At 43.3% G+C, this 13195-nt stretch overlaps 1 protein-coding gene across 1 annotated transcript in view; it reads left to right on the plus strand.

The window, feature by feature from the left end:
- The first annotated feature begins 221 nt into the window (after nt 1-221).
- LRP10 (LDL receptor related protein 10) overlaps nt 222-13195 on the plus strand; it is a 27729-nt gene continuing 14755 nt past the window's right edge. The window contains exons 1-3 of the mRNA XM_014068308.2: nt 222-568; nt 8418-8456; nt 12238-12370. Of these exons, the coding sequence (XP_013923783.2) occupies nt 496-568; nt 8418-8456; nt 12238-12370 (245 nt within the window). The 5' untranslated portion in view covers nt 222-495. The remainder of the gene's footprint in view (nt 569-8417; nt 8457-12237; nt 12371-13195) is intronic.

Consider the following 13195-nt stretch of genomic DNA (forward strand, 5'->3'; position numbering starts at 1 on the left):
GGGGGATGCGGCTCCCTTAGAAGGGCAGATCGGGGCTGGGGGAGGGGCTGGGTGGGGGAGGATCAAAGAAGCCCCCCTCCCCCTCCCCAGCCACGATGCCCGGATCAAGGGAGGGAGGGAAAGGGAGGAGTAAGCGCGTGTGAACGCAGATGCGGGATGGGCCCGGCGGAGGAAGAGGCGGCGTCACGTAGCTGCTCTCCCCCCACCTCCCCGCCCGCCCTTCCCCGGCTGACAAAGTTGCCAAAGCCCGGAAGCTCCGGGGAGAAAACAAAGTTTCTCAACAGCGGGGAGGGGGCCGCCCGGAGGAGGAGGAGAAACCCCCCCCCAAAACAACAGACTGGTGGAACCTCCAGCGCCCAGCGCAGCCGGCGGACTCCGAGAAGATGGGCGATTGAAAGGGAGAAGCGAGGGGTGGGGGGGATCGAGCCGACCGACCGACCAAGCAACCAAACCCGGCCGAAGATCAGCCTCCTCTCCTTTCCAATCCGGAGGGCGATGGGCGCCCGACAGCCCCTCCCGTGGAAAAGGAGGGGTGCCCCCTGCCTCATTCTGCTGGGGCTCCTGCTGGGTGAGAGCGAACCCCCCCCACTTTCCATTCCCCCCCCCACTTTCCCTTGGTTTCCTATGATTCTCCTTCATTCCCACGGTCCCCTTGAATTCCCACGCCCCTCCCCTTGATTTTCCCACGGTCCCCCTTCATTCCCCACTTCCCATGATCCCCCTTCGTTTCCCACAATCCTCTTCATTCCCCAAGATCCCCCTTGATTTCTCATGGTCCCCCTTGATTCCCCACAGTTCCCCTTCACTTCCCATGATCCCCCTTCGTTTCCCACGTTCCCCCTTGATTTCTCACAATCCTCTTCATTCCCCAAGATCCCCCTTGGTTTCTCATGGTCCCCCTTCATTTCCCACAGTTCCCTTTCATTTCCCATGATCCCCCTTTGCTTCCTATGGTCCCCCTTGATTTCCCCAAGTCCCCCTTAATTTCCCATAACCCCCCCTGATTTCCCAGAATCCTCTTCATTCCCCCTTGATTTCCCACGTTCCCGCCTGATTTCCCACAATCCCCCTTTGTTTCCCACGCTCCCCCTTTGTTTCCCATGTTCCCCCCTTAATTTCCCACGGTGCCCCTTGATTTCCCATGATCCCTCTTGATTTCCCATGATCCCTCTTCATTTCCCACAATCCCCTTGATTTCCCAGAATCCTCTTCATTCGCTAAGATCCCCCTTGATTTCCCACTTTCCCGCTTGATTTCCCACAATCCCCCTTCATTTCCCATGATCCCCCTTTGTTTCCCATGCTCCCCCTTCATTTCCCACAATCCTCTTCATTCCCCAAGATCCCCCTTAATTTCCCACGGTCGCCATTGATTTCCCATGATCCCCCTTTGTTTCCCATGCTCCCCCTTTGTTTCCCATGCTCCCCCTTCATTTCCCATGCTCCCCCTTGATTTCCTAAAGTCCCCCTTAATTTCCCACAATCCCTCTTGATTTCCCACCGTCCACCCTTGATTTCCCAGAATCCTCTTCATTCCCTAAGATCCTCCTTGATGTCCCACGTTCCCTCTTGATTTCCCACAAGCCTCTTCATTCCCCAAGATTCCCCTAGATTTCCCATGATCCCCCTTAATTTCCCAAAGTCCCCCTTAATTTCCCATGAACCCCCTTTGTTTCCTACTTTCCCACCTGATTTCCCACAATCCCCCTTCATTTCCCCTGATCCCCCTTCGTTTTCTACAATCCCCTTTGATTTCCCACAATCCTCTTCATTCCCCAAGACCCCCCTTGATTTCTCATGGTCCCCCTTGATTTCCCACAGTTCCCTTTCATTTCCCATGATCCCCCTTCGTTTCCCACCGTCCCCCTTGATTTCCCCACAATCCTTCATTTCCCATGATCCCCATTCATTTCCTACAATCCCCCTTGATTTCCCACAATCCCCCTTCATTTCCCACTGTCCCCCCTTGATTCTCACAATCCCCCTTCATTTCTCACAGTCCCCCATTTCCCATGCTTCCCAGTCTGGTAGGAGTTGATAGATTAGCTTTGGGCCAAGGAGACCACTCCCCCCCCCTTTTCTCTTCCCCCCTTCCTCCCCTCGAGGGCTGCAGAGGAAACCTAACCTTCCCCCCCCCCCTTTTCCCCTTTCCCCTGGTTCTCCGAAGTCAGCGCTGAAGGTCAGGAGTTGGGAAGGCAGATCGACCTCATTCTTAAGCAAGTGGCTTCCGGTTTTGTAGTTTGTTTTGGTTGGTGACGGCGTGTTGATTCCGCCTTTCCACGCCTTGCTTGTTAGATCTTTCACAGATGAACACAATTGGAAGGGACCTTGGAGGTCATCCAGTCCAACCCCAACCCCCCACTCCCCGAGCAGGCGACCCTACACCATTTCCGGCCGATGGCAGTCCAATCTCTTCTTGGGATGAAGCTCCCACAACTTCTGAAGGCAACTTCTGTTCCATCGGTTGATTGTTCTCACTGTTAGAAAACATCTCCTTACTTCCATGTTGAATCTCTCCTTGGTCAGTTTCCATCCATTATTCCTTGTCTGGTCTTTGGGTGCCTTGGAAAATAGCTTGACCCCCCCTCCTCTCTGGGGCAGCCCCTCAAATATTGGAAGATGCTCTCCTGTCTCCCCTGGTCCTTCTTTTCATTAAATTAGCCATGCCCAGTTCCTGCAACCGTTCGTCGTATGTTTGAGCCTCCAGTCCCCTCATCATCCTGGTTGCTCTTCTCTGTACTTTTTCTAGAGTCTCAACATCTTATTTATAGTGCGGTGACCAAAACTGAATGCAGTGATTTTTTCTTCTTCTTCTCTGTTTATTCCAGGGGTGCAGATTTTTGATTGATTGATTTGATTTGATTTGATTTGATTATATTTATATGCCGCCCTTTCCCCCCGAAAGGGGACTCAGGGCAGCTCACAATTCAAATCAGGGAAGGGGGGTACAGACAAAAAATTAAAAAACGAAACATAACAATGCATAATTTAAAAACACACAACAGTCATACCATTCGAGACGGGGGCAACAGCTCTTTAGCCCCAGGCCTGTCGGTGGTGAGGGTTCGAATCTCCACGGGGATTTCGTTCCAGAGGGTCGGAGCAGCCACAGAGAAGGCTCTCCTCCGGGTAGTCGCCAGTCGACACTGGCCGGCGGATGGAATTCGGAGGAGGTCTAATCTGTGGGATCTAATCGGTCTAGTGGAGGTGATTTCCTTAGTAGTCCAACCTTCCATGTTAAGAACAATGAGGCATCCCCAAATCTGAATGTTATAGTAGGATGGATTGGGAAATTTATAATGCAGTAATAGAATAACGGAGTTGGAAGGGATCTTAGAGGTCTTCTAGCCCAACCCTCCTGCTCAGGCTGGAAACTCTCTACTATTTCGGCCATTTAGTTCCCCAATCTCTTCTTAAAAACCTCCAGTGTTGGAGCACCCACAATTTCTGGAGGCAAGTCATTCCACTGATTAATAAAAGTAGCAGAATAACAGAGTTGGAAGGGACCTTGGAGATCTTCTAGTCCAACCCCCTGCTCAGACAGGAGACCCTAGACCATTTCAGACAAGTGACTGTCCGGTATCTTCTTAAAAACCTCCAGCTTCTGGAGGCAACTTCTGTTCCACTGGTTCACTATTCTCTTTATCAGGAAATTTCTTCTCAGTTCTAAGTTGCTTCTCTCCTTGATTAGTTTCCACCCATTGCTTCTTCTTTTTTTTGAGAATTTTTTTTTATTGTTTTAGTTAAACAAAAAAAAACCCCATCTTTCGTTACATCTTGTTGAAAGCGTATCGATTGGTTCCAAATATATTCCGTGCGTTTCTTCATTTCATTTTCATTTTTTTCATTTTATTAGCATTTATAGGCCGCCCTTTTCCCTAAGGGGACTCAGGGCGGCTTACACAAAATAAGGAAGGGAGGGTACAGACAATAGACACAACAATACATAGAAGTAAAAATAGTAAGCAACATTCATTCATCATTCGGGCGGGGACCACAGTCCTTACATATGCTTCATTCATTTTAAGTCAAGAAAGAAAAGTTATGTATTTTACTATCCCTGTACCATAATTCTCATTTGGTTACCCTTGTTTAAACATGTTTTTATCTAGAATCATTTATATTAGAAGACACAACCACCTACTGGTGTTCATTTGCAATTTCAATAGATCTCCAATAACATTGCACCTTTATAACGTATTCTAGGTTCCACCACAAAACCGTGGGGGACAAAATCGCGCTCGACGAAAGCGCGCATTTGACGTCATCACAGCGCGACGAAAACATCGCGCTGTGATCGAAAAATGTAAAAATAAAGCGAAAACCTTACCCTAACCCCCCCAAACCTAACCCTAAACCTAACCCTTAATCTAACCCTAAATCTAACCCTAAACGTAACCCTTAACCTAACGCTAAACCTAACGCTAACCCTTAACCTAATGCTAAACGTAACCCTAACGCTCTAAACCTAACCCTTAACCTAACCCTTACATTTATGTGAATCGGCTTGCTTTAATTTTAATTTTATTTCAATTTTTAATTTTTTTCGTCGCGCTGTGATGACGTCAAATGCGCGCTTTCGTCGAGCACGATTTTGTCCTCCGCGGTTTTGACAGGTCACGCATATTCTAAAATTAATTCGGTTAAGTAAGATATCTAAGCATCCCCCCCACGCCGTAACACACCTGTATGGGTTCTACCACAAAACCGCGGACGACAAAATCGCGGTCGACGAAAGCGCGTATGTGACGTCATCACAGCGCGACGAAAAAGATCAAAAAATGTAAAAATAAAGCTAAAACCTTCCCCTAACCCCCCCAAACCTAACCCTAAACCTAACCCTAAACCTAACCCTTAACCTAACCCTAAACCTAACCCTTAACCTAACCCTAAACCTAACCCTAAACCTAACCCTTAACATAACGAAAAAGCTAACGCTAACCCTTAACCTAACGCTAAACGTAACGCTAACGCTCTAACCCTAACCCTAACCCTTAACCTAACCCTAACCCTTAACCTAACCCTTACCTTTATGTGAATCGGCTTGCTGTAATTTAATTTTTATTTCAATTTTTCGATCTTTTTCGTCGCATTGTGATGACATCACATACGCAATTTCGTCGACCGCGCTTTTGTGGAACGCGCTTTTGACGGGTCACGCCTGTATGTATCATTAAATATTGTCCATTAACATTTCATTGTTATTATTGTAATTAACTTAGGGTTATTTACTGTTTATCCCACCTCTCCTCTCCAGCCCACACAATATTATAACTTTACAGCCATCTTTAAACAATGATTTATTAATAAGATTTATAGGGCTTTTCCCTCAATCCCAAATTAGTTAATTACGTGCTAGGAAAATAAACATTAGACATCTAGGTCAATCTAAGAGATATTAACATTTCTACTTGACAATCACCTAAAAAATACATTAGCATTTCTATGGCCTGGTTATTTATCCTAGTTATGGTTATTATTTCTCTATTAGTATCATAGTAAATTTATGTTAATGGATAAACGTTCAATGGTGATCTAAAACAGTCTATAAGATCTCCTCCACCCATTGCTTCTTGTTCTATCCTCAGGTGCCTTGGAGAATAGTTTGACTCCCTCTTCTTTGTGGCAGCCCCTGAGATATTGGAAGACTGCTATCATGTCTCCCCAAGTCCTTCTTTTCATTAAACAAGACGTACCCAGTTCCTGCAACCGTTCTTCCTATGTTTTAGCCTCCAGTCCCCTAATCCTCTTTGTTGCTCTTCTCTGCACTCTTTCTAGAGTCTCCACATCTTTGAAAAATTGTGGTGACCAAAACTGGATGCAGCCTTCCAAGTGTGGCCTTACCGAGGCCTTCTCAAGTGGCATTAACACTTTACATGATCTTGATTTCTATCCCTCCGTTAATGCAGCCTAGATCTGGGTTGGCATGATCCAGGAAAAATAACCAGGGAAAAAATGTGAAAACTCTTTTATTGGAAAAAAAAAAAAGAAATAAACAGATCTGAGTGGGGAATTCACAGGGACAAGGCAAACCTTGAGCCGAGGTGGCGCAGTGGTTAGGGTGCAGTACTGCAGGCCACTTCAGCTGACTGTTATCTGCAGTTCAGCGGTTCAAATCTCACCGGCTCAGGGTTGACTCAGCCTTCCATCCTTCCGAGGTGGGTAAAATGAGGACCTGGATTGTTGTTGGGGGCGGTATGCTGACTCTGTAAACCGCTTAGAGAGGGCTGAAAGCCCTATGAAGCGGTATATAAGTCTAACTGCTATTGCTATTGCTATTGAACCTTGTACTAGGTGCTATTGCACCTAGTTTTCAGCAAATAGCTTAGGGAAAGGAGACCACTAAGAAATCACACCCTTGGTGGCAGGGCTACCTGGTTGAAAAGGAATAGAGTAGAGTTGAATGGAATGGAATGGAATAGAATAGAATAGTATAAAAGAATTTACCGACTGTTTATATTTATATATCACTATTTTCAATTATGTATAATCCCACCAATCGTCCATCGAGTATGTACATCATCCATTCCAACAAAAAATGTCATTCCTTCGTTTTTCAACAAGGTGTTCGAAATGCTCACTTCATAAATGGGATAAGGGATTATATAAAGGTATATCGTTATTAAACAGGCAATCAAGAACGTAAGGGAATTCGGTTGATTGAAAAAGAAAGAAATATTAATCGTAACGGAATATGTACGTTGTACAATGAAAGTGAGGCATCTAGTTAGATTAGACGGAAAATCTGCGGTTGTGTATGTAATTGGGAATATGGATGCAAAATACACTTGTAACCGAAACGACACGCTGTAGGTAATGGATGAGAATTTTTTAATGTTTTTTTTTAATGTTTAAAAATAAAATAAAAATTGCCAAAAAAAAAAAAGAATAGACTAGAATAGAATCAAATAGAATTTGTCTGGGGTTGCTGATCTATAAATCAGATCCAACCCCCAGCTAAGCCAAATGTATGTTGTGTTTTTAAAACGGTTTTTGTTTCTCTCCCCTATTTGTAATGTTATTTTATTTCGTATTTGTAAGCCGCCCTCCGGGATTGGGAGGCATATAAGCTCATTAAATTACGAATTAATTAATTATATCCTCAGTGTACATAAAAAGACAAGATACATTCGTCAAGAATCGTAACGTAAAGTACTTAATGAGCCACAGGGTGCAAATAAGCCATCAGGAAACAATCAATATCAATATAAATCATAAGAATAAAAGCAGCAAAATTACAGTCCTGCATTCCTTAGTGGGAGGAGATGGGTGATAGCAATAGCAATAGCAGTTAGACTTATATACCGCTTCATAGGGCTTTCAGCCCTCTCTAAGCGGTTTACAGAGTCAGCATATTGCCCCCGACAACAATCCGGGTCCTCATTTTACCCACCTCGGAAGGATGGAAGGCGGAGTCAACCCTTGAGCCGGTGAGATTTGAACAGCCGAACTGCAGCCAGCTGAAGTAGCCTGCAGTGCTGCATTTAACCACTGCGCCACCTCGGCTCTCATGATGGGAACCATGAGAAGACTAATAGTAACAGCAATGTAGCCTCAGACAATGGTTTGACCAGTGGGGAGGGAATTATTTGTTTAGCGGAGTGATGGCGTTCGGGGGGAAAAACTGTCCTTGTGTCTAGTTGTCTTGGTGTGCAGTGCCCTGTAGCATTGAGGGTAAAAGTGGAAACAATTGATGTCCAGGATGCGAGGGGGTCTGTAAATATTTTCACGGCCCCCTTTTTGACTCGTACAGTGTGCAGCTCCTCAACGGAAGGCAGGCTGGCCGTAACGATTTTTTTCTCCAGTTCTGATTCTCCTCTGAAGTCTGTATCTGTTGGGTTGCAGAACCAAACCAGACAATTACGGAGGGGAAGATGGCGGACTCAATAATAAGGCGAAGGAAAGGACCACATATCTTGGCATGACTACAACGAAAATGTTGGGGATGAGCTGTCAAAACCACCATCTCAAACCACGATCTTAAGTTCATAAGGACCTGTGTGAGATGCAGGGTTGGGGAAGCAAATTAATCTAGAAGCGTGTGTGTTGGCCATTTTGAGTCGGCTGGATTTTAGTTCCCAGAATTCCCCGACGAAAACCCCTTGGGGTGTGTATTCTGTTAAGATACCACCTGTTGTGGCTTAAAATGACTTCTAACGTTCTGCCGTAAAATGGCTTCTACTGTACAGTGCAGTGGAGTTGCCATGGCTTCACAGGACTCCGGCTGGGGAATCCTGGGAATTGAAGTCCACGCACCTTATAATGGCTGAGATTATAAGGAATAGCCAGGTCTTAGTGGACTTTCGGAAGGCCGAGAGAGTGGGGAGGGTCCGGATCTCTGGGGGTAGATCGTTCCATAGGGAGATGGAGAAAGACTGGTCTAAAATGTTAATTCATTCTTGTTTTCCCTTCTTTTAGGTGTCATTCAGGCTGTGGAAAGTAATTCCTCACGTACGTGTAAGTAAGACTAGTAAGGAGGGAACCAGATTAGCAATAATCATTTATTCTATTTATAGAAGAATAAATTATAATGTATTATTTTTCTTACAGAAACTTATTCTATAAGTTTATATAAACTTATTATATCCATTATCTCTCTCTCTCTATAAAAATGTTTGTGTATGTTCCAGCATAACTCTGGAACGCCTCAAGCAAATTCAACCAAACTTGGTACACAGATGACTTACTCTCTGGAGAAAATTACTGTAGGGGGTAAAGACGCCCCTAAAACCCCTCGGAGTGTGTATTCTGTTAAGATACAACCTGTTGTGGCTTAAAGTGGCTTCTAACGTTCTGCCGCAAAATGGCTTCTACTGTACAGTGCAGTGGAGTTGCCATGGCTTCACAGTACTCCACAAGGGGGCTCCCTCTGGTAAGGGGGGGGGGGAATCCAACATTAGAAATTGTCGTACCGTCGCGACATCAGCTCCTTTCTCCCAATTTGTGTTGACATGATAAAGGGGAAATTGGATATAAATTGTAAACAATGATTAAAGCAAAATCTAAAGATTTTGTTAAAATTAGAGCATTGTGTTAAAAAGGTAGTGATAATGGATAAAGTTAGATAAATAATGGATAATGATAACTGTTAGGTAAGCTCCCCGTCGGGAGAGCGAGTACGTTCAGCGAAGCGTTGTGAGAGTTGTGTTGGAGAACACACAAACCAGCATACAGAGACACTGCAGTTTAAATAGGCTTTTACTTTCGTGGAAATAGAGGTATCAGAGTCCATCAAACAGTCCAAGTCATACATAGTTAAGACAGTCAGTCATCAATGTCTTTCAGTTAAGGGATAATCCAAATAACATAGTCCAGTATCATATAATCAGTTCACTACTCAAAGTTTGCTAGCAGTTGCAAAACTTACAGTAGCTCATGGCACTTTCTAACAGCCAGCTTCCAAAACACTCAGATCAGATCAGCCCAGCATCTAACGAAGCAGAGAGCTAATAGTCCTTCTGGCTCCCTCTTATGGCCGATTGAGGAAAACAGCAACCAATCACATTTTACTGTATGGTTTAAAAAAACTGGTGCAGCATTGTTACATGATTTATATATTGCCAACCCAACCGTTAGATTATATTCCTAACAATAACAATGTATATGTGTGTGTGTGTGTGTGTGTATGTATGTATGTATGTATGTATGTATGTATGTATGTATGTATGTATGTATGTATTGGTTTGATAACAGGAAATTTGGTAAAAATTTTAAATGGTGGAAAAAAAGGGGAAAAAGTAAGTTTAAACTTAGTCAAACTATTGTTAAATAAATGACTGATAATGATAATAATGTAATAATTTGTATTGACATGATAAAAGGGAAATTGGATATACATTGTAAACAATGATTAAGAAAAGAGGTTTAAAATTTCAAAATAAAAAATTAATTATGTTTAATAACAAAAATTTTAAACCTCTTAATCATTGTTTACAACTTATATCCAATTTCCCTTTTATCATGTCAATACAAATTATTACATTATTATCATTATCAGTCATTTATTTAACAATAGTTCGACTAAGTTTAAACTTACTTTTTCCCCTTTTTTTCCACCATTTAAGTTTTTTACCAAATTTCCTCTTATCTTATTTTTTTAACTTGTTATTTTATTTTTATTTTCTTTATTTTCTTTTTTCCCCTCTCTGTAAGCCGCCTGGAGTCCTATAAATAAAATTAAACTTCAAACTTACCAAACCAATACATACATACATACATACATGCATATACATATACATGTACATGTACATATACATATACATATACATATACATATACATATACATATACATATACATATACATATACATATACATATACATATACATATACATATACATATACATATACATATACATATATTAGATTTTACAACCCCCGGTATGCCCAAATATGGGAGGAAGATCACTACTTCCATTCTCTGTCCTTCGGCTCGTCACAAGAGACCATCCAGGCAGAAACCCAATATTTTTACTGTTGCCTTTTTGTTACATTTGCTTGTATTTGTGCTGATAAATAAATAAAGGGAGACTAGTATAGATCTATTTCAAGCTATTTAGCTCTCATCAGCTAGCCATACCCTTACTGGGATTTGAACCTGGGCTATATTACATATTAGGCAGATGTCTTAGCCATTAGGCCACAGGCTCTGATCCGTTATCAGCCAAGCCAGGGTGAAAGATACCTTTCACCCTGGCTTGGCTAAAGGTATCTTAGCCATTAGGCCACAGGCTCTGGTCCATTATCAGCCAAGCCAGGGTGAAAGATACCTTTCACCCTGGCTTGGCTAAAGGTATCTAATAGATACCTTTCACCCTGGCTTGGCTGATAACGGATCAGAGCCTGTGGCCTAATGGCTAAGACATCTGCCCAATATGTAATATAGCCCAGGTTCAAATCCCAGTAAGGGTATGGCTAGCTGATGAGAGCTAAATAGTTTGAAATAGATCTACACTAGTCTCCCTTTATTTATTTATCAGCACAAATACAACATACATACATACATACATACATACATACATACATACATACATACACACACACACACATACATACATACATACATACATACACACACACATTGTTATTGTTAGGAATATAAAGGTATAATGTGGTTAGATGATATTGAAAATAGATACGGGAATGCCACTATGTGGTTTTGTTTTAAATTTTGGAACGTTTGTTATAAAGGGACGTTAAAACAACTATATTCATATGAAGGATGAGGTATGATGATAGCAATATATATAAATATATGTGGTGCAAAATATATAACTTGATATGAATCATCGGTGATGACGGTGGAAGGGATGCACGAAAGTTTTGTAACCGATTGACACACTTTCTACAATTTGTAATGGAAGATGATTTTAAGGCATTTGTGTTTATTAAAAAAAATAAAAATTATATATATATATAAGAAATGACATTTGGTCCGGACATTTCCCCCCATAAATAAATACCAGGTTGTCAGCTAGTATTATATATTAATCTTATATGCTGTTTCTGAACTCTGGGAGGCACACAATGATGAAAGCAAAAAATTATAATACAATGAATTAAAAATAAAAGTTTAGCAAGGAGGAGGTCTCACCCCCCCCCTTCCCCAAGTCTTATTGAATTTTCCTTGCTTTTGAACCAAGCAGAGTGGGGGGCCATCCAGATCTGGGACGGGGTGGAGACCTGATTCTAGAGGGTGTGGGCTGCCCCAGAGAAGGTGCATTTTCCAAGCCAGGCCTCAATTTCATTCATTTAGTGACCATTTTCAAAGTTACAACGACCCTGAAAAAGGCGGCTTGTCCAGTTATAACCGTCGCCTCCTGTTCACGTGATCAAACTTCGGTCGCTTGGCAAATGGTTCATATTTATGATGGTTTGCTGTGCCACCCGGGGCGGGGCGCAAATCCCCTTTTGCGACCTTCTGACAAGCCAAATCAATGGGGGAAGATCGATTCACTTAACAACCGCGTGACTAGCTTCCCAGCCGCGGTGATTCGCTGAACAATGGTGGGCCGCGCCCTGCGGCAAAGCTCGCTTCACAAGTGTGAAAAATGAGTGTGAAAAACGGCCTGTTTTTTCCCAGTGCCGTTGTAACTTTTGAACCGTCACTAAATGAACCTGTGTGGGAACAAGGATTAAAAAGTGACCAAAAGAGGAGGAGTCTGAGAGGAGCCAAAGAGCTAGAAAAAATACAGAGGGGGCATCGTTCTTCTGACTCTCTTTTTTTCCGCCTTGGCAGCTGTTTGCCCAGGCTATCCCGATGTCCGGAAAGAACCGCAAGGCCAAATCCGTAGCCCTTCGGGCCGCGTGATGACTTCCAGCAGCTGTTCCTGGGTGATCGTGGGTGGCCCAGACGATATCATCTACATTGGGTGAGCCGCAGACTCTACAATGAATATTACCAGATCCGAAGAAGTTTTAAAAAAAACAACACTGTAACTTTAAGAGGTGTGGACTTCAACTCCCAGAATTCCTCAAACCGTCATTGCCGGCTGAGGAATTCTGGGAGTTGAAGTCCTATCTTTTTTGCTGTTGTTTTTAATTTCATTTATCTCTTTTCTCTTTATGTGCAATAAGTGCTTTGTCTGAGTCAATTTGTTTACATGACAATAAAGGTAAAGGTTTCCCTCGTGCTAGTCGTTCCCGACTCTAGGGGGCGGTGCCCACCGCCATTTCAAAGCCGAAGAGCCAGCACTGTCTAAAGATGTCTCCGTCGGAGGTGGGTTCCTACCGGTTCAGCCGAGTAAGTAGTAATTCGGCTGGCCATGCCCCAGAACTGGTTCTATTGGTTCCATCTTGTTTTTTTGTTACCTACTGTGCGCATCAAGCACATGTATGCCCGAAGCACATCCCTGAGTGAACCGTCAGTAGAAGAAGCCAGACCCCACCCCTGGTCTCCGTGTGACCAGCATGACTCAACGGCGAAGGCGCACGGAACACTGTTACCTTCCCACCAAAGGTGGTGCCTATTTTTCTACTTGCATTTTTTATGTGCTTTCGAACTGCTAGGTTGGCAGAAGCTGGGACAAGTCACGGGAGCTCACTCCATTAAGCGGTGCTAGGGATTCGAACTGCTGAGCTGCCGATCTTTCTGATCGACAAGCTCAGTGTCTTAGCCCCTGAGCTACCGTGTCCCTTTACACGACAATATTAAACTAATTTCTACCTCTATTATCCAACCATTGATAAAGCAAGTG

This window comes from Thamnophis sirtalis, unplaced genomic scaffold (assembly GCF_051295495.1).
Source record: "Thamnophis sirtalis isolate CommonGarterSnake01/CBP01778 unplaced genomic scaffold, rThaSir2_p1.2 scaffold_4, whole genome shotgun sequence".
In the NCBI taxonomy this organism is placed as follows: domain Eukaryota; kingdom Metazoa; phylum Chordata; class Lepidosauria; order Squamata; family Natricidae; genus Thamnophis; species Thamnophis sirtalis.